General features: G+C 64.2%; 1 protein-coding gene across 4 annotated transcripts; it reads left to right on the top strand.

The window, feature by feature from the left end:
• Positions 1-128: 128 nt before the first annotated feature.
• On the top strand, positions 129-20,966 carry PACS1 (phosphofurin acidic cluster sorting protein 1). 4 transcript variants are annotated; one of them, XM_059718410.1, is made up of 24 exons: positions 129-412; positions 10,482-10,569; positions 10,958-11,047; positions 11,178-11,303; positions 11,587-11,728; positions 12,552-12,643; positions 12,823-12,903; positions 13,303-13,359; positions 13,558-13,718; positions 14,184-14,277; positions 14,906-14,980; positions 15,108-15,220; positions 15,504-15,639; positions 15,765-15,869; positions 15,954-16,060; positions 16,563-16,717; positions 17,144-17,254; positions 17,753-17,855; positions 18,443-18,485; positions 18,721-18,763; positions 18,984-19,119; positions 19,491-19,717; positions 20,000-20,119; positions 20,248-20,966. In XM_059718410.1, exons 1-24 carry the CDS (start codon positions 144-146, stop codon positions 20,358-20,360), a joined length of 2,787 nt encoding a protein of 928 aa, XP_059574393.1. In that variant the 5' UTR covers positions 129-143; the 3' UTR covers positions 20,361-20,966. The 4 variants fall into 4 exon arrangements, with proteins under 4 accessions (XP_059574393.1, XP_059574392.1, XP_059574391.1 ...); XM_059718409.1 differs by having other exon boundaries at positions 13,300-13,359; positions 15,111-15,220; XM_059718408.1 differs by having other exon boundaries at positions 13,300-13,359.
• The last annotated feature ends 281 nt before the right edge of the window (positions 20,967-21,247 follow it).

Genomic DNA, 21,247 nt, shown 5'->3' with positions numbered 1-21,247 from the left:
GAGGGGAGAAGGCGGCGCGTGACCCCCCCCCCGCGGGCGCCCCCCCTTTTCCGTTTCCTCCGGGGGCGGGGCGGCGCGCGGCCAATGGGCGGCGGCCCCGCCCCGCCAGACCCCTCCCACAGCGGCGGCGGCGGCGGCCCTCGATGGCGGAGCGCGGCGGCCCCGGGGGCGGCGGCCCCCAGCGCGGCCCGGGCCCCGGCTCGGCCCCCGGCCCGCCCGCCGCGCAGCCCCCGCCCGGCCCGGCCCCCGGCCCGCCCGCCGCGCCCCCCGCCACCCCCGCCGGGCCCGGCTCGGGCTCGGGCTCGGGGCCGGGGTCCGGGTCGGGGCCGGGCACGCCGGGCGGCCGCCCCGTGCACATGAACCTGTACGCGACGTGGGAGGTGGATCGCAGCTCGCCCAGCTGCGTGCCCAGGTCAGCCGCGCCGCGCCCGGCCGGGGGAAGGGGCCCGATCCCGGGCGGGGGGGCGGACCTCTCCTGGCCCCGCCCTTGGCACCCCGGGCCCGATCCCGGCGGGGCGGGGAGAGGAAAGTGGCTCCTCCCCCCTTCAGGGCCACCTGTGGGCGGCGGCACCTCGGGGGGGTCCCAGCTCCCCCCCCCCCCCCCCCAGCACGACAGACTCCTCCGCGTCTCCCCGCAGGCACGGCCCCCCCCCCCCCCGACCGACGCTCCCTGGGGACAGCCGCGGTCCCCGGGGGCAGGGCTGTGTCGCTGCCCACTCGCCCTTGGTGGAGTCCTTGGTGCCGCGGGAATGCCAGCCCCGCCGGGATCCCCCCGCTGCGCAGGGGGCCTCGGGGCTGGGCTGACGGGGGCTCGTGTCCCGCCTGGACACGGTGCCTCCCCCCGAGCCAGGCCCCGGCACCTCTCGGGGCTGGGAGATTGAGTCCCCCAAGATGGGGCCTTTGTGGGCGAGGGTTTGGAGGCATGGCGGGGCGGGAGGGTCCCAGGGGCAGGGGCTGCAGGGCGGGAGCGAGGGGCGCCCGCAGGGGAGGTGGGGTCCAGCTGCGAGGCCGAGGCCGTAGCCCCTGAAACCCTCCCGTCGCCGGCAGAAGCGTACGTAACGGTGTGCGTGTTTGCGCGGCGTGGACGTAGCAGCTTAGCATTGGCGAGCTCGTGTTCGTGACATGTAACGCCTGTCGGCCGAGGGACAAAACGATTCCGCTCGCTTAACGACGTGTCCTGTCACTGCTGCACGGTATCAATCTTTATCAGCCCGGGCACGTTATACGATAGCCTGTAATAGCACTTCGGCTTCCTGTAACGCGCCGTTAATGATTTCCCTGCATATTCATGTGGCTGCCCACGATAATGCGTGCCGTAGTCGCTCATCAGCCCGTCCAACATGCCAGTCATGACACGCGTGCCTGTTAACATGGAATCGCTTCCTAATATGTGCTGCAAGAGCACAGTAGCGTGCTACGATCTGCCATTCGTGAAGTATCTGCATAGGAATATGGAGATGAAGTATATATAATCCACGCAGAGGAGCAGGCCAGGGAGCCCTGCCGGGCCACAGATCATGAGCTGCGTAGGAATAGGGCGTTACCGTATTTGCTGGCATACCACGCGCCCCAAGACAACCACCGCCTTGTTTTGGGAACGCAGAACAAATAACAAAAATAAAGACCTTGTCTTGAATATACCACAGGCCAAATAGCATCATGTGCTGTGCTAGCGCAGCAGTACACTCTAACGATCTACACTCTTCGTTAAGGGAAGGCCCCCCGTCCCTTAACGAAGCCCCTGCATATGACTCTGGAGACGGATCATAACGTATGCGGTAATGGAACAGCAGTGGGCCCCAGCGGTCCGTGAATGAAGTGCCTGCACGTAAGCATGGAGGGATGTTGTGATGTACGCGGTGCGAGCCCAGCGGTGCGCGGTAACGTTGCACCAGGGCAGCTGTGGCGCGTTAACGTGGAGCTGGGTTATAATATATGCGGCAAAAGCGCAGCAGTGTGCGGTAACAGGCCATGAGTGATGGAGCTGCATATAAATAGGGTAGGATACTGCAATATACCCAGGGGTCGGTGCCCTGTAACTGCCCCGATGCTGCACGCGTATAGTATATTCATGTGGAATCCCATCATCTTCCATGCACTGACCGGCCTTGGGCCTCAGAGCTGGTATCCTGCTGGCTGATTTCCTCGCTGGGGCAGGCAAGAGCTCGGGGTAGGGCCTGGTTGCAGCCATTTGCACCTTTCGGCTATTTCTGCCTTCGTATAAGCCACTAAGAGCTGTTCTGTGGTTTTGAAGCTGTCCTCCCTGCCCCACCTTACCCTCTTCCTGCCATCATTAGGTGCCAGGGTGAACAGCCCTACGGTTTGCAGGCATTGCCCCAGCTGCCTTGCTCCTAAGTCGCTTCGCGTGTTGCTGCTAGGTTCGAGTGAACACCCGGCTTATAGGAAGGAGATGCAGGCGCTGGCCGCCCCAGGCCCCATCCTCATTAGCTTCCAGAGCGAGAGCCTGTTGGTAGGAAAAGAGGCTATGTGGTTTGGCAGGCATCAGCTGCCCAGCCCCAGACATGCCCTCTGTGTGTTCACGTTAGGCACCAGAGTGAACGTGCTGTTGCTCGGGGTCGCCTGGTTCTGCAGACAGCGTCTCCCTGCCTCAGGTGTGCCCTTAACTTGCAATCGTTATCATGAGTTTCCAGAGCAAACACGCCATTACCGTTAAAAGGGTCACCTCATTTTGCCCTTCCCACCCCCAAAAGTATCCGTCGCCTGCCATCATTAGTTTCCAGAGTGAACACCCCCCTGTAATTTGGGCTACCTGGTTGTGCAGGCTGCTGCCCTGAAGTGTGCCCAAAATACTCCCCCATTAGTTTCAAGAGTGAGCACACTGTCACTGTAAGGGGGGGATTACCTTGTCTTGCCCCTCCTGCACCCATATGTGCCCTCCATATGCCATCATTAGTGTCCAGAGTGCACAGACTGTCACTATGGAGGGGGTTCCCTGGTCCTTCCACCTCCTGCCCCAAGTGTGCCCTTAACACGCTCCCAGGGGGTTTCAGAGTGAAGGTGTTGCCACTGTGAGAGCCTCTTGCCCCAGCCAGCTCGTCTTGCCCACTGTAGTGAGGCAGGGACCCAGGAGCCTTCCTCTCCTCTGCCAGCTCCAGGGGATGGTGAAGGCTCTGCCACCGTCCCCACGCACAGTGACTTGGGGACCTGGTGCAATCGTGTCATTGTTGGGGTCCCCGGCCCCCTTTCCTGGCAGGGACTGGGCTCCTGCCTCCGTGGGACGAGGCCTAGGCCAGGTCTTCCTTAGGCTTCAGAGTGAACAGCATGTTAAAGGGAAAGGAGCCTGCCTGGCCCCAACGTGTTCACTCTGGCATCTAGCGATGCACTCACCACACAGCATGTTCACTCTTGTACCTAGTGATGACACACCACAGGGGCACTTGCCATCCTTAGGCACCAGCGTGAACACACTGTTGATCTAAAAGGGGGTCTAACGAGCCATCTGCTTGTATGGGGGACGGGGTGTGTGTACTGTGTGTGGATGTGTTTTTGCAGCCACTGAAAGGCGTTGCGGGGAGCGGAGTGCAGGTGCGAGTGGACTGTGACAGGTGTGTGCGTGGGCGAGTGGATTTGGTGGGGCCTGGCACATGGGTGTATGAGTGGCATGAGCATGTGTGGGCACTGGGACAGGCATTTGCATGGAGGATGGGCTCTATGTAGGTGCGTGTGGATGATGCGTGTGCAGCAGGCAGGTGGGTTTGGTGGGGTGACGTGCGTGTATGAACTGCATGTGTGCACGTGGACTTTGACAGGCATATGCGTGCACGAGGCGGACTGTATGTGGGTGCATGGACGATGTGACAGGCGGGTGGATTTGGTGGGGGTGACGTGGGTGTATGAACTGCACGAACGTGCGGGGTGCGTATGGGAATTGTGACAGGCATGTGCATGTGTGAGGTGGGCTGCAGGTGCATGTGGCTGGTGTGACAGGCGTGTATAGGGGTGGGTGAATTGGGTGAGGGGTGTGACGGGTTTATGAACTACATGAGTGTGCATGGAGACTGACAGGTGTATGCATGGGTGGGGATGGACTGTATGTAGGTGCATGTGAATGGTGGGGAGGCGTGTGGATTGCATGTGTGTGCATGTGAATTGTCTGATAGCCGTGTCTGAGGCAGGTGTGTGGATTCATGTGGATTACATGTGTGTGCATGTAGATAGTGACACGTGTGCATAGAGCAGGGGGGTGGATTTATGTGGATTGCCTATGTGTGCATGTGCATTGTGACACGTGGATTCAGTGCGGGTAGCATGTGTGTGCATGTGCATTGTCTGCGACATGCGTGTGTGGGCAGCCAGGTGGATTCAGTGCGGGTTGCACGTGTGTACATGTGCGTTGTCTGTGACACCCATGTGGGCAGGCAGGTGGATTCAGTGCCGGTTGCACATGTGTGTGTGTGCATTGTCTGACAGACACGGATGGGGCAGGCGGGGGAGTGTGACACATAGGGGCATGTGCCTCACACGTGTGTGGCCTGTCTGTGACAGGTGTGTGCGTGTGTGTCAGCCAGGCAGGCCTTGCTCCTTTGGGACAGGAAGTGGAGCTTCGTGCCTGCGCTAATTGGAGCTGTGGGGGGCAGCCAGAGCCCCCCAGACCCCTGCCCGGGGGGGCAGGGAAATGCACCCCAACCCCCTAGACCCCCCCATTCCCTGCACAGTCGCTATAGCAATACAACATCCTTTTCCTCTTATCCTGCACCCCCCCCAGCTTGTCTCCACCCCTTGGCTGCTCCCAGCCCTCAGGCCCCTCCGCTCCTGAATAAATGATGCCCGCGGCTCTTAATGCGCCACGATGAATTGGCAATTAACTAACGAGGCCCCACGGACTCCGGCGGGCTGGGCTGTGCTGGGCTGTCCCTGCCCCGGGATCCTGCTGGTGGCTGTCCAGGTCCCGGATCCGTCTGGTGGGGGTGGAAGGGGGGGCACTGGCTGGCCTTTGGGGTCCCCACGGGGCAGGTCATGAGATCTCATGTGCAGCCAGTTCTGGGGCATCTAGGCACAGTTAATGCCCCCCCCCCCACCTCGGCAGCCATGTCCCAGCGGCCAACACCACACACAGCTCAGAGGACCCGGCCTCAGGACCAGCTCCTGTGCCTGCCTCTGGACCTGGAGCCCCCTGGGCATGGGGGACCCTGATCCCCTCTCCAGTGCTAGGGGAAGAGCCCCCCCTTGCCAAGCTTCAGCATCTCGGGACCTCCCGCCAAGGTCACGGATCCAGCCAGGTGGGGACAGGAGGAGGGTCCTTTCCTGCTGATCAGAGCTCACTGGCAGGTCTTTATTCTCCGGGTGGTTGAGAACTCAGGGTTTTTATTTTTGCCGTGTGTGGGCGGGGAGCGGACGGGGGTGCAGGCCTGTTAAAGCACCCCAACTCCCCATCTGTAGGCAGTAGCTCTTGGCTGGGGCTGGTGATCCCTGGTCTGGATCCTGAGTCTTTCTGGTCCCCAGCAGGGGCCGGCAACGGCAGTGGCCTGCCTGGCCCCAGGGCTGGGGTGAGGCCCCTGATCTCTCCTCTTCTCACCCTGTGCCTAGAAATACCCCTGACACTGAAGGGGCCCAGCCCAGAGGCCTGACTTTGGCAAGAGCCAATATCCTCAGGAGCTCCGAAACACACAACCCAGTGCCCTCCCAGCCCGTTACGTGTAGCACACAATTAACTGGTCATTTGTGCAATATATGTAGACCAGTCACGCATGCCAAGTAATGAGCACGCCATAAAAATGGCCATCCAGCCACAAAGTCAGTGCTTGAAAACATGTGACATCTTCACAGCTGGTTTCTCTCCAGCTTTCATGTGAATGTGTGGCAAGGCCCAGGGGCCCTGCACTGGGCTAGACCCGGTGCCGTCAGCGACTCTGAAATCACCAGTCCTTCCCTGTCCCTTTCACCAAAGGAGCCCTGGAAAGGGAGGGTGGATCCCGGGTGCCGGACCGGGGGTTAACGCAGCCCTTGGGCACCAGGGGATCAGTGCTGCGCTGGCCAAATACTCAAGCACACCCTGGGCCCAGGCCACGGCAGGTTCCAGCCCTAGCGATTTGTTCTCTCTCTTGTCCTGTTCCCCAGCTCTAAAGCTGTGAGGGGGGAGCCGTTGTTGCAGCTATTCCGGGTGTCAAGGCTTGCCACCTACTGCAGCAGTGCGGGGTGCTGGTCGCAGCCCGGGCCGGGAGGTGCTGATGCTTCTGCCAGGGTCAAACCCGGCAGTCCCTGGCTGGAGGCAGAGTGCTGCCCCCTGCTCAGAGCCAGCCCAGCGCTGCATGGAGGGTCAGGCAGGATTCGGACCCCTGCTCACGTCGGCCTGTCTGAGCCCCAGGGTGCAGGGCCCTGCCTGGCAGCTCCGGGGGCAGCAGAGCTGCACACCCATGGGCAGAGCCCTCGGCCCCAGTGCGGGAGGGGTGCTCGATGTTCCCCCCATTGCATCTGGGTGAAGTTTTCAGAGCAGGTTGGACAGGCCTGGGTCTGGGCCTGGGCCGGGTCAGATCCTGCCAAGGGCTGGGCTGGACGTGGTCCGTGTGACCCGGCCGCCCTCAGAACCCAGTGTCTTCCGCATCACACCTGGTTCGCCCCCAACCGGGGACAGCGTGGGGAGGCCCTGCTGCCATGGGACCAGCCCTGCAGATCTGCACACCCGATTAACCACCTCCCGGAAGGAAGTGCCGCGGCCGTGCATTGCCACACTCCTCTGAACCCACCGCACTTCCCCATGCAGCCCCCTGCCCCATCCCGTCCTCCCAGCCCTGCCCTGCCCTGCCCTGCCCTGCCCGCGCCAGCCGCTGGCACCCTGGGCCTGTGGGCAGCTCTGCATCACGGGTCCCTGCAATCCCAAACCCCAGCCCGCCCCCCCACCCCCCAAGAGCCCTGGCGGAGGGATCTGAGAGCTGGCAGGAAGTGATGAAGCCACCTCGTAACCACCCAGTTTGTCCGGGGTGGCAGGGGTGGCTCAGTGTTGGGGGGAGGGTGGGGAGTTAAGCCCTGCCCCCTCCTTGCTTTGACCCTGCCCCTCAACATCACCCCTTGCACACCAGCATGGGGGCGGCAGGGCTTAGTGCCACCCTGCCCTGGCCCACATTTCCTCGTGTACCTCGTGCCCCTACAATACACCCCACACCTCGGCGCTGGGAGGGAGAATGTGGCTGGCCTGTGTGATGCAGAGCGAGTCCTCCCCAGGGCGCAGGGTGTCCTCATCGTCAGCCCCCCCCGAGAGACCGGGAACTTCCTGGTGTGGCGACAGCCCCAGCCCCATGCGAGGCATTTGCCACTCTCCCGCAACTTGGTCTTTCCCCAAGTTCCCATGAAGTGTCAACCTCGTTTTCTCCCCTCGAGAGGCTCCGGGCCGGCTCCAGGCACCAGCTGTGAGGCTGTGGCTGTGAAAGGGTTAATGCTGGGCCCCACCCCTTGTGCCTGCTGGGCGGAGAGGACCTGCCTCTAGAGCACAGCGTCTCCGTGCTTCTGTTCCAGGCTGTGCCAACGCTGCTGCTGGGATCAGACCTGGAGGGTCCTGGCTAGAGGGCCTTGCCTTCCGCTCAGGGTCACCTGCAGGCTGCATTTGGGGTCAGGAAGGTCTTGTCCCCCATGGACAGATCAGTGCTGCCCCTGAGGGGGCTAGAGAGGGGCACGGCCTGTGCCTGGGACCTCTCCAGCCCCTCAGCCCCCGGCTTCACTTGGAGCTGTCCCTGGCTCTGGGTGTCTGGGCACTGGGCCTTATTGCTGGGTGCTGGGGCTGTTGAGTAGCTAGACCTGCCTGGGGGGGTTTGGCTGGGGCTGATGCTGCCTCGGGCAGGGGGCTGGGCTGGACAAGACCTCCAGTGGGCTCTGCCAGCCCGGCTTCCTCCCACCCCTCGATTTTGGAGGGCAGGGGTGAGCGTGTGGTATGCGGAGAAATGCGGTAGGTGCCTCAGCCCGAATATCTTCCAGGGGTGCATCTGCTTTTGCTGCCACCGTAAGGGCCTGGCCACACATTGGTCAGTCTTCCAGGCATCCCATGCTGCGTTGCTTCTCACCCCCTGGGCTCCAGCTGGTCGCTCTGGTACACAGCCAGAACTCTACTGCCCCCTTTTAGTCTCTTGCTTTGGCCTCTTGCCCTGCTTGATCAGTCCAAGGGATCTCGCTTACAGCCAGCCTGGTCCTTGCTCCCAGCTCCACCGTGGCCCCTCATCATCGCCACCCCCCAGCCCTGGGGACCTCCAAAGGCTCCCTGTCCCCAGCAGGGCAGGCCGGGCTGGGGGCTCACTCCTGGCACCCATGGCACTGTCTGAGCCGCAGCACTTCAGTGCCTCAAAGGTGCCATAGAGAGCCTGGTGCTGCACGTGCAATGCCTCCAACCCACAAACCAGGTCAGGCCAAGCCCTGCGCCGAGACCCTTCCACCACGCCGGCCTTCACAGACCCAGTCACCTGGACAGTATTTACCTGCGTACAGTATGCGCTCTGCCCGCCCAAACTCAGCCCCTGGTCATTGGGAGTGTGTGTCTTCAACAAAGGGGCGTGGGGAGCAGAGGCCTGAGGACGCAGGGCCACTGCGCTTGCCTGCCAAAATCCTTACCGGCATTTTCAAGGCAGGGTCGTTTATTTTCCGCCAGAAAGCAAGGTGCAGAGGCTGTTTGGGTGGCGCGTGGTATTCCAGGAAATACAGTAATTGCCCTTTCCTTGGCACAGCTGATCGCTGGACTGAGTCAGCTCCTGGGCCTAGAGGTGATTGCATCTAAATATTTAGCTTCGGCTGGTTAGCGGGGAAATGTTTAGACATGTCAGCTTGTTAAACTAATAGCTTGACCGGGGCGGGGTTGGCAGTGAGCTCAGCCCCGGCCGGATGCAGCCCCGAGGCCCCGAGCAGGTGCCCTGACTCACCCCCCCAGCATCAATTGCAGCCTCCTATAAAGTCATCAGGTGCGTCATTGTCAGCCACAGGGACTGATGGCGGGGCTGCTCTGACCCACCTCGGAGCAAATGCCCCATCCCCAGACCTGATCCACCCTCATGACCCCCAGGGCTGGGGACGCCACAGTTGCAGCCTGCCTGATGCTGCCTAACCCTGGCAGCTCCTCCTAGGACCAGCAGCACGCTGCTTTGGGGGTCAGGCAGGAATCAGATCCCCATCTGAGACATGGGGGGCTGCGCCTGCCTCCGCAGCAGGGACCTGGGAGCTCTGGGGGCGCTGCGAGAGGTCTCCCACGTTAGGCTGGGCTGGTTCAGATCTGGGGGCCAGGCCCCCCACCACTACAGCCCAGCACGTGCCCCATGGCCCTCTGGATTGCCCCCAGCGTCCACGGGTGGGGCGGGGTGACTCAGGGAGCATCTCAGCCACCACTTCCTCTTCCCACCGGGCCTGTGAGGGCACGTGGGGACCCGCCCTGCGAAGCCGGCAGCCTCGGGGCAGAAAACAGAGCTGGGGATCCCCACACCCCTCCCAGAGCACTGGGTGCCAGCCAGGGGGCCAGTAGCTGCCTCAGTTTCCCTTGGAGGCAGCTGATCCTCCCCTGACCAGGGGCCCTGGCGAGCAAGCTATAGAGATGGGGCAGGTTCCCTTGCTCCCCCACCCGACATGCCCCATCTTCACTTTGGCCTGTGCTGGCGTCAGGTCACACGCAGCTGTCCAGGGCATTAGCCCGTTCCAGCCTCCACATTAATGGGATCAGCCCATCTTTGCCCTCTGGCCATGGTGGGTCTGGGGGCAAGCACAGATGGGGGTGATGGGCCTAGGGCTGGTCTCTGGTCTGAGTCCCTCACCACCCATCCAGGCAGCCTGGCACTGGCAGCTGTGCCCTTCAGGCTTTCCCATGCTGGACTCAGCTCCCAGGGAACCCGGGTGGGTGAGTGCCTGGGCTCCAGGTGCTCTCCAGCCACTCTTGTGGGTGCTGCAGCTGCGGGAGGCTGGGCCGAGGCTGGGCGGTGTTGGGAGCGGCTGCATCCTGAGCTGGGGGCTTGGCAGCGCTAATGGGCTCCCTGTTGAGGGACTTGGCTCTGAGCAAGGGTCTGGCACCTACCGGATCCACGCGCCCACACAGAACCCAGGCATCCAGGACATGCCCCCACACACGTATGCAGCCCAGCATCCGGGACACATGCACCCACACACATGCACTCACAGGCAGCCCAGGCATCTGGGACACGCATGCGCACGCACATGGAAGCCGGGCATCCCGGGCGCGCACACGGAACCCAGTCATCTGGGACGTGCCTACGCATGTACGCAGCCCAGGCATCCGGGGCATGCACGCACGCATGTACGTGTGCTCACAGGACCCAGGCGTCTCGGAAGACACCCCAGCCCCTTACCCCCGTTCAGTGGTGGTGTTGGGGGCTGGCAGGGCGTGTGAAGGCCCTGGGGCAGCTGGTCCCACCGGACCTGCGACAAGGGCAGGGGAGCTCCGGGGATCCCAGGCTGTGCTGTGCCGGGGGGGATCCCGGGGGCCCGTGCTGTGCTGGGGGAAAGCTGAGGTTGTGACTGATGCAGAGCCCCACGTGTCTCAGGTTGTTCAGCTTGACGCTAAAGAAGCTGGTGATGCTGAAGGAGATGGACAAGGACCTCAGCTCTGTTGTCATCGCTGTCAAGCTACAGGTCTGCCTGGCTGGGGGGCATGGGGGTTAGAGGCAAGAGGGGTGGGGGCCAGCACGGCCTGAGGGTGGGTGGCATCAGGGGCCACATGATGGGGTGCTTCAGGGGAGCAGGGGGACTCTGCCCCTGGCCTGTGGGCTCAGGCCCCCCCTGCCCCAAGCTGCCCTTTGCTCTGTGCTCTTTCCCCTGGCAGGGGCAGGCACTGCTTCCTCCCACCCTGGCACAGGTGGCACCCCCCGCCCCCTCCTGCTGCCCCAGCATGTAGCTGATCCTGTAGCTGTGACCCTGCCACTGCCCCGGGGGTGGGGGAGTCAGGCTGGCTCCTCTGCCCTATGCCCAGGGCTCAGGGTATGGGGAGGACTCATGCATGACCTTGTCCCTCTGCCCCCAGGGCTCGAAGCGGATCCTGCGCTCCAATGAAATTGTGCTGCCAGTCAGCGGCCTGGTGGAGACGGACCTGCAGCTCACCTTCTCCCTGCAGGTGGGCACCACACTGGGCTGGGAGGGAGGTACGGGGGAGGCCACATGCCAGCCCCTAGTCCGGGGCACTAGCTCTGGCGCTGGGGGGAGGGGGCTGCAGGGGCTGGGTCCTGACACCCTCGTGCCCGCAGTACCCGCACTTCCTGAAGCGGGATGCCAACAAGCTGCAGATCATGCTGCAGCGCCGCAAGCGCTACAAGAACCGGACCATCCTGGGCTACAAGACGCTGGCTGTGGGGCTTATCAACATGGCTGAGGTGAGTGGGGGGTTGGCACCGCGGGGACCCCCCAGCCCAGCCCCGAGCCTTGCTCCAGTCCCATAGCTCCCAGCTCTATCCTGGCCCCACAGCCCTGCCCTTGGCCCCTGGCCACCAGCTCTACCCCTGCCCCCAGCCACACAGCCTTGCCCTTGGACCTCTGCCCCCAGCTCTGCCCCAGCCCCACAGCCCTGGCCCTGGCCCTGCCTTGGGTCCCCAGGACCAGCCCTGGCCCAGCCCCGGCTCCAGCGTGCCATCCGCACCTGACATCCGCTGCCTGCAGGTGATGCAGCACCCCAGCGAGGGGGCACTGGTGCTGGGGCTGCACAGCAGTGTGAAGGACGTGTCGGTGACGGTGGCCGAGATCAAGATCTACTCACTGTCCAGCCAGCCCATTGACCACGAGGGCCTCAAGAAGCTCTCAGGTACGGCACCCACATGGGCAGCTGCCCAGTCTGGCTTGGCAGGGCACAGAGGGGCCCGTGCCTCGGTTTCCCTTCCCTGCCCTCAAAGCTTCTTGGCTGCCTGCAGTCAAGCCCTGGCCTGGCACTGGGTACCAGGTACCCCCCTCCTCCAGCATCCTGCTTGTTGCCAGCGCCAAGGCTTGGGCAGTGCCGGAGGCAGGCTGCTATCTTGGCAGCCACGTTGATGGTGCCCACAGTGCCAGATGCCTGTGTCCCTCACACCAGGCCCTGTCTTCATAGCTTCATATTTGGTAGGGTTGGAAGGGACCTGAAGAGATCATCTAGTCTGATCCCCTGCCGTGGCAGGAAAGAGTACTGGGGTCAAACGACCCTGGCCAGATGTTCGTCCAGCCTTTTTTTTAAAGACCCCCAGGCTAGGAGCCAGCACCACTTCTTTTGGAAGTTGGTTCCAGGTCCTAGCCACCCTGACAGTGAAATAGCACCTCCTAATATCTAGCCTGAAACTACCCCCCGCTAGCTTGTGTCCGTTGTTTCTTGTAACTCCCGGGAGTGCTCGGGGGAACAGGGACTCTTCCAATGCCTGCTGGTCCCCCTTGACTAGTTTGTAGACTGCCACTAGACTGTCTTGGTGGCCCCTGGGGCTGTATTGCCTGCGTGTCAGATGCTACTGCCCTGTCTTTGGCCGCCTCAGAGCTGAGGCCTGGGCACCGCCTGAAGTGGCACATCCATCTTGGGCTCCAGCTTCCGGGGCCAGGCCCTAGCCAGGCAATGCCCAAAGGAACAGGGGTCCCGGGGCAGGGTCTGACCCCTCTGTGTTTTGCAGACCGCTCTCCTGACATCGACAACTACTCAGAGGAGGAGGAGGAGAGCTTCTCGTCAGAGCAGGAGGGCAGCGACGACCCTCTCCATGGCCAGGTAGGTGCTCCCGCCCCTGCTCCCAGCCTCCCCCAGAGATGGGCAGCAGGTGCCCATGGATGCCCACGGCCGCCCCCTACAAGGGGCTGAGTGCCCTGGGCATCCTGGCACCCTGGCTCTGGCAAGGGCAGTTGCGTGGCTTGGGGTGGGAGCCCGTCTGACCACCGCTGCCTCCCCAGGACTTGTTCTACGAGGACGAGGAGCTGAGGAAGATGAAGAAGACGCGGAGGAAGCTGACCTCGGCCTCGGCCATCACTCGGGTGAGTCCCGTTGCTGCCTGTGGGGCTGGGCTGCGTCCCACGTCTGGGCCAGGCCACGTCCCATGTTCAAGCCACGTCCACATGTCTGGCCTGTGCCCGTGGATCCAGGCAGGGCTGTTTCCATGTGTCTAGGCCGCGTTCACATGTCTGGGCCAGGCTGGGTTTGTGTGTCCCAGCCATGTCCACCTGGCATGGCTGGGCCATGTCCGTGTGTCCAGGCAGGGCTGTGTCCACATGTCTGGGTCATGTCTCCATGCCTGGGTAGGACCAGGTCCGCATGTGTGGGCCGTGCCCACATGTCCAGGCGGGGCCACGTCCGTGTGTCTGAGCCACGTCCGTGTGTGCAGGACCCTGTCCTCGAGCCCTCCTCACCACTCCCCGCCCCTTTCTTCACAGCAGCCAAACATTAAGCAGAAGTTTGTGGCTCTGCTCAAGCGCTTCAAGGTCTCGGATGAGGTAGGTGGGGGCTGTGGGCACAGAGCGTGGGAGCCGGGAGCTGGATGCCTGGGCTCCTTGCATGCTCTGAGCACGCCCGGGGAATTAAAGCGGGGGGCTGGAGCCCGGACGCCTGGGTTCTCTCCAGGTCTGGGAGCGGGGGAAGGCCAGGAGGCCGGGGCCTGGACTCCTAGGTGCCACACTGACATGTTGTGGCAGGTGGGCTTCGGCCTGGAGCACGTGTCACGGGAGCAGATCCGTGAGGTGGAGGAGGACCTGGATGAGCTGTACGACAGCCTGGAGATGTACAACCCCAGTGACAGCGGCCCCGAGCTCGAGGACACTGACAGCGTGCTCAGCACGCCCAAGCCCAAGCTCAAGTGAGTGTCTGCCCAGCCCTAGGCCCAGCCCCGCTCCGCCCCCAGTGCATGGCCCTGCCCCTGCCCCTGGCATAGCTCCCACTCCCCTGCTTCTGCCGCCCCACCCCTAGCCACTGTCCAGCTGCAACCATCAGCCCCATTCCCTGCCCCAGTGCCTCCCACAGCTCCAGTTCCCTGCCCCACATGCTCCTCCTGACTCAGCCCGGGAGCATGACGAGCAGGGGCCAGGCACTCCGACGCCTGGGTTTCATCCTGCTGCTCCACGAGGGTTGCAGGGAGGCGTCTTCACTGGGTCCCTCTCTGCAAGGTGCCAGAGGCCCCTCTACACCCACCCCACCCCTAACACCCCTCTCCAGGCCCCCCAGGTGGTCACAGGCCTCTGGGGCCCTGCTGACCCCCCAGGCACCACAGTGGGCACTGAGAGGCTGATGCCCACCCCATGATGCCCCCTCTCATCCCTCACAGGCCGTTCTTCGAGGGCATGTCACAGTCCAGCTCCCAGACGGAGATCGGGAGCCTCAACAGCAAGGGCAGCCTGGGGAGGGAGGCTGGCAGCCCCGTGAGTGGGGGAAAGCACTGGGGGGTGCTGGGCATGGGCAAGGGATTCTGGGGCCATGGCAGGGCAGGGAGGGCACGGAGCATGGGATTTGGGGGCCTGACACAGATGCCCCCTGCTCTCTGGGGGGCAGCCTTGCCCTAGGGGAGGGGGGAAACTGGCCCTGTTCTCTCCACCAGAGGGCGCTGGCTCTGCCCAAATTTGGGCAGCCCAGAAGCCTGGGTTCCACGCCCAGCGTGGAAGGAGGGCATAGCAGGGAGTAGCGCCCGGGATGCTTGGGTTGTGTGCCCACTTCCTATGGGAGGGGGCACACCCAGGCTGCTGGGAGCCAGGCCCCGGATGCCTGGGTTGCATGCCTGTTGGGGATGGGGGGTGCGTCCCAGCCACAGGGAGCTGGGTCCCAGACACCCGGGCTCTGCACTTCCTATGGGAGGGGGCGCTGCCAGGCTGCTGGGAGCTGGGCCCCGGACACCTGGGTTCCATGTTTGCTGGGGGTCAGGGGACAGAGCCCGGCAGCAGGGCAGGCATGGTGCCCCAGCCCCCTCCCCACACCTCACGAGATGGGGGACAGGCACCCACCTCACCCAGCCTGGGCTCCCTGGCACCCAGCGGTGACGTGGGCACCTTGCAGATGGAGGTGGGCGACAAGGGGAAGGTGGCACGAGGCCGGACCCCAGACGAGGGCCTGCACGAGCCCGACATCCCGGTACGGGGTGGGAGCTGGGCTGTGGGGGGCAGGGGGCTGGGCAGAGGGGCAGGGGCCTGGGTTGGACAGGTGCTTGGGCTGGGGGGCAGGGAGGCTCTGCCTCAGGCGTGACAGACCCATTCCCCAGGAGGTTGGGGAGCCAGACACCTTCGGGGACGGGGGCCCCGCGCTGGCTGTGCCCGAGAAGGTGAAGACGCCCATGAAGAGCAAAGCCGAGATGCAAGGTCTGGCCTCGCCCAGGTGAGCCGGACGCCTGGGTTCTCTCCTGCCCTGGGGGGCGCACAGCTGAGGATTGGAGCTGGAGGGACTGTGAGCCGGGATGCATGGGATCTCCCCAGCTCGGGGAGAGGAGTGGTGGCTGGGGGCCGAGCAGGGCGACTGGGCTCCTGGACACCTGGATTCTTTTCTGGCCCCGGGAGAAGAGTGGGTTAGAGCATGACGGGGCTGGATGCCCAGGTCCTCTCTGGCTCTGGGAGGGGAGTGGGGTGCCCGGATGCCTGAGTCCCGCACGCTGTCCCTGCAGGCCAGAGGGAGCAGGGCAGACGCCACGGCAGAGGCGCAGCACCCCCCTGCGCGAACGCCAGCTTTCCAAGCCCCTGAGCGAGAGAACCAACAGCTCCGACAGCGAGCGCTCGCCCGACCTGGGCCACGGCACGCAGGTCAGCTGTCACTGAGGTGTGGGGGAGGCAGAGGGCACACGGGGGCAGGGCGTTAAGGGGCGGCAGTAATGTGTGCTGGGGGTTAGATGAGGGAGTACAGCAGAGGTCACTGTATTGCCCCACAGGCCCCGCGCAAGGCACTGTACGACCAGCTCAACCAGATCCTGGTGGCGGAGGCCGGGCTGCCCGAGAGCCTCATCCTGGTGCACAGCGCCGACTGGCAAGGCCAGGTAGCGTCCCGCAGCAGAGCGTGGGGAGGGGACGGGGTGGGGGATCTGGCTCAGCCTCCCTGATGCCCGTGTACGTCCCCCCAGTATGTGGCGGAGCTGCTGCAGGAGCAGAAGAAGCCGCTGGTCTGCACATGCTCTGGGCTGGAGGTGCAAGCCGTGCTCTCGGCCCTGCTCACCCGCATCCAGCGCTAGTGAGTGCCCCCGCTTGGACCTAGCACCCACCCGAGCCACCCGCAGTCCTTTCCACCCAGTCCCTGGCACCCCCCAGAGCCAGCCACGTTATACTCGTTGGAGAACCAACTGCAGTCTGTTATACCCTGCCCCAGGGCTCACCCCAGAGCTGGCTGCAGCATGATATACCCAGCCCCCAGCACTCCCCAGAGCAAGATGCAGCTGTTATACCCAGCCTGCACCCCACCTCAGAGCCAGCTGCATGGGCTGTCGATGCCCCTGCTTTCCCCCAGAGAAGCCTGCATCATGTTATACCCAGCCCGCACCCCACCCCAGAGCCAGCTGCATGGGCCATCTATACTCCCACATCATGTTATATCTAGCCCATGCCCCACAGAGCCAGCTGCATCCCAGGGCTGGGCCAGGGGCTCTGTCTCCCCAACCCTGATGCCCCCCAGAGCCAGCTGTACCCAAGCCTGGCTGCAGTATGTCTCTGTTTCTCTCCCTCCTCCCTGTTCCCAGCTGCAACTGCAACTCCTCGATGCCGCGCCCGGTGAAGGTGGTGGCCGTGGGGGGGCAGAGCTACCTCAGCGCCATTCTCCGATTCTTCGTCAAGCAGCTGGCCAGCAAGACCTCCGACTGGCTGGGATACATGCGCTTCCTTATCGTGCCCCTGGGTACGGCCCTGCCACCTAGCTGGTCCCAGTGCTAGCCGCAGCTTTAAACCCAGCCCCTGAGATCCGCCAGAGCTGGCTGTGTAAACTCAGCCCCCAGCACCTCCAACCACAGCCTGTTGCATCCAGCCCCTGATGCCCACCTCACAGGCAGCTGCACCTGTGTCTGCTTGCACCCACCCCACAGGCAGCTGTACCTCAGTGCTGGGCAAAGGGTCTGCATATCAGCACCCCTGACACCCACCCCACGACCAGCCACAGCACCCTGCCTTGTGTGGCCAGCTTCTGCCCCCTGGGGTGGCTTCCTGTTATACTCGACTTCCAGCACCACACTCCAGAGCCAGCTGCATCTCAGCCCCACCCCTAGCCAAGACTCCTGTTTTGCCTCCGAGGGGAGAGCCCATGCTAACCTCCTCTTCTGCTCCCCAGGCTCCCATCCTGTGGCCAAGTACATGGGCTCAGTGGACAGCAGGTACAGCGCCATGTTCCTGGACGCTGCCTGGAGGGAGCTTTTCAGCCGGACTGAGCCCCCAAGCACCGGTGAGGGGCTGGGGACAGCTAGGGGGTGGGGGGGAGACAGCCAGAGGTGGCTGCATCTGAGCAGTGTGTGCCCGCCCCTGCTGCTGCAGCTCTGTCATACCTGGCTGCCTACCTCCGCTCCCCCCAGACATGGCCATCTCAGCACTGGGCAAGGGCTAGAGCCAGGTCCCAGCGTGCCCCTGTTGCACAGGTGGCTGAAGCTCTGTTACACCTGGCCCCTGGCACTGCAGCCTGTTCTGCTGAGCCCTTGGTGCCCCCTAGAGCCAGCCGCAACTCAGTTCTGAGTACCCCTAGCCCCTGCCATGGTCCCCTGGCATCTCAGTTGTGCTTGGGGCCTGGAGCCCACCCCAGAGCTGGCTGCATCTCAGCGCTGGAGGAGGGGCCTGGAGCCCTGGCAGACAGTGGGTGGCGGAGGAGGGTAGGTGCCAGGATGCGGGGTGCTGGTGGGCAATGCCGAGCCGAGTGCACCAGGCTGATTAGCGCTATCCACCCCCGCAGAGCCGTTTGACGTGGTGGGCCGCATTGGGCAGTATGTGGCCAGCGCTGCCGTGACACTGCAGCTTCCTGTGGCCGAGGCCATGCTCACCTGCAAGCACAAGTTGTGAGTGTTGTCCCCAGGGGTGGGCAGGGCACTTGAGTTCCCTCTGCCTCAGTTGTGTGTCGTGTCCCCCCCCCACCCTGACACCTGGGTTCCCTATCCGGTTCTGGGAGTGCAGTGGGTTGGGGGAAGTGGAGCCTGCACGCCTGGGTTCCCTGCTCTGCTTTAATAGCACTGCTCTGACTCCTGGGTTCCCCCCTTCAGCCTCCAGAGCACCACCGGGGCTCCCTCGGAAGCACCCCCTCATGCCTGGGTTCCCTCTACAGCCCTGGGAGGGTGGTGGGGGCTGGTGGGTCAAGGGGCAGGAGCAGCCTAGACTCCTAGGTTCCTTGTTGTGCTGTGACAGCACCCCCGGCCGCCTGGGTTCCCCCTTCAGTTTAGGGAGCTCTGCCCGGACTCCTGGGTTCCTTTTCCAACACTGGGAGAGGAGTGGGGTCCTGTGGGTTGGGTGGGGGATTGGGAGGCTGGACACCTGGGTTCTCTACCTGCCACTGACTGCTGCTGCCTCAGTCTCCCCACTCTGGGTGCGATGGCAGGAGGGGAGGGGGCCGTGGGTGCAGGTGGGCACTGACCCTGTGCTTCCTCTGCAGCCAAGATGAGGACTCCTACCAGAAGTTCATCCCCTTCATTGGGGTAAGGTGGGGGAGGGAGCCTGGACACCTGCGTTCTCTCCCCAGATCTGAGGGGTAGTGGGGTATAGGGGGTAGAGCAAGGGGGGTGGGAGCCTGGGTTCCCTGGGAGGGGAGTGGGGATTATTAGGGGTTGAGGGGAGTGAAAGCAGGGAGACCTGGGAGCCCAGACACCTGGGTTGTCTCCAGCTTGGGGATGGGGCAAGGAGCAGAGCTGAGTGTCTGTCTCTGCCCTGCAGGTGGTTAAAGTCGGGCTCATCGAGGACTCACCTGCGGCCCCAGGTGCGTGCCCCCCCAGACCCATCCACACCCCAGTGAGAGCCACCCCCCCATGTCCAGCCAATGCTCCCACAGTCTCTGGCACTCCAAGGACGGGCCAGCCTGGGCCCTGGGGCGGCTGGGAGCCCGGACACCTGGGTTCTCTGCAGCTCCTGGGGGGTTGGAGTCTAGGGGTCAGACTGGAGGCACTGGCTGCCCGGACACCTGGGATCTCTCCCTGCAGGCGATGGAGACGAGGTGCCTGCGCTGAGCCTGATGGTTCCCTCCACGTCACCTCCATCCGGCTCAGGCCTGGCCAAGGACACTGGGGCCACCCCCCCTTCGTCACCCTCCATGACCAGCGGCCTGGCCACTGCCGGGTAAGATCAGGGAAACTGAGGCACAGCAGGCAGACCCTCAGGGTGCCCTGCCTCGGTTGGGGGGCAGCGCAGGCTGGGCCATGCCTTCGTGGAGCACCATCCCTGGCACGTCTGTGCGGGGAAGTGGGTGTCAGAGCAGGGGAGCCCGGATGCCTGGGTTCTCTCCCGGCTCTGGGAAGGGGGTGGCAGGGGCTGGTCAGAGCTTCGCCGGGATGCCTGGGCCCTCTCCCTGCTCAGCGAGAGCTGTGGGGGAAGTAGTCAGAGCTGGGCCAGGATGCCTGGGGTCTTTTCCCACTCGAGGCAGGCTGTTTGAGGGAGGTGATCAGAGCCGGGCCCGGATGCCTGGGTCCCTGACGCCCTCTTCCTTGCAGGTCCCCCGGGGGGGCGCAGGGTGAGGCCATCGGCCTGCAGGTGGATTACTGGCTGGCGCCCGGGCGGCGTGAGGCCGGCAACAAGAATACGCTGAAGAGCGCCTTCCGCTCCGTGCAGGTGTCGCGCCTGCCTGGGCCTGGCGAGGGGGGGCCCGGCTTCGGGCCCACCCCCGCCCCACCCCCTGCCATGGCCATGACCGTTGTCACCAAGGAGAAGAACAAGAAAGGTGTGGGGGGGGGTGAGGCTATGAGACGGGAGGGTTGGTTTGGGGCCAGAGGAGCGGCGGGGCTGAAGGCAGTGGCACTGGGCAGGGCATGGAGAACAAGAGGCAGTAACCTGGGCACAGGGGGCCCCCTGGGAGCCCGGACACCTGGGCTCTCTGGGACCCAGGACAAAGGGGTGGGGAAGTCCTTTCTCCCCAGGACACAAGGAGCACAGGCCAGGGTGGGGGTGACCTGGGGCTGGGCTGCAGGCTCCCTTTGCCCACCTCCTGCCCCTCTCCCGGCAGTGCCCACCATCTTCCTGAGCAAGAAGCCCAGGGAGAAGGAGATGGATTCTAAGAGCCAAGTCATTGAGGGCATCAGCCGCCTCATCTGCTCCGCCAAGCAGCAGCAGACCATGCTCAAGGGTGAGGTGGCACCGGGGTCTGGGTCTCACGCACTGCGGGTGGCTCTGGGGGCGCGGCGTGGGCGGAACGGGCTGCGGGTGGCTCTGGGGGGTGCCAGGCTTCCTGCTGACCCCCACCATCCCCCCCAGTCTCCATCGACGGCGTGGAGTGGAGCGATATCAAGTTCTTCCAGCTGGCACCGCAATGGCCGACCCACGTCAAGCACTTCCCTGTCGGGCTTTTTGGGCCCAAGCCGGGCTGAGCGCCCGGGGCAGTGGGCAGGGGACAGTGCCCAGGCCCCTATGGACAGACCCGGACCAACAGATGGATGGACAGAGGCAGCAGGCACCCCAGGGGCCATGGAAGCAGCGCGGGTCAGTCTGGAAGCACAAACAGCCCCTGGCACCAGCCCCCGCCCCCCCCCAATCAGCGCCACTGGGGCCCAGCCCCCATCCATCCTGCCCCATGTCCCAGCTGCCGGGCACCCCCCTGCTGTGGGCTCCAGGGCTGGGCCCCGGGCAGGAGAAGCAGCACTGCCAGGTGCGCCCAGCCTCACTGCCCTCCGCCCTCACTCACACTGCAGCGTGGCACTGCCCCAGCCGCCCTGGCCCAGGGGAGCCCCAGCCGCCCTGGCCCAAGGGAGCCTGGACGCTTGGGTTCCCCATGCCCCTCATGCCAGGGAGGACCAGGGACCCGCTCCCCACTGTGCCAGCCACCCCGCCCTGTACATAGCTCGTGCTGTGCCCATCACACCCGCACCTGGCCGCACTCCTGTATCTCAGCAACGTGTCACCCTGGCAACGGGGACCATTTTGGAGAGTTGTTCCTTTTTTTTTTTTTTCATTCAATAAAATTGTTGTTTTTCGTACCCGGCCTCGCTCTGAGCTGGGGGGGCGGGGCGGGGCGGGGCGGGGCGGGGCGGACACCTGGGTTCTCTGCAGCAGCGGCGGGGTGGACTGGGAGCCTGGGTTCTACCCACAATCCCCAGCTTCCGCGCGGACTACAGCTCCCAGAATGTGCGGCGGGGCAGCGCCTGCGCACTGAGCTGCAAGGACTACACCTCCCAGAAGGCTAAGCGGCCGGGTCCCGGCTCAGACTGCAGCCCCCAGGGGGCTGCGCGTGGGGGCCCCGGCGCCTGCGCAGTGCGGG

This window comes from Alligator mississippiensis, chromosome 15 (genome assembly GCF_030867095.1).
Source record: "Alligator mississippiensis isolate rAllMis1 chromosome 15, rAllMis1, whole genome shotgun sequence".
NCBI classification, from domain to species: Eukaryota; Metazoa; Chordata; order Crocodylia; family Alligatoridae; genus Alligator; species Alligator mississippiensis.
Note: the sequence above shows the minus strand (reverse complement) of the source record. Positions and strands in the feature narration are given on the sequence as shown.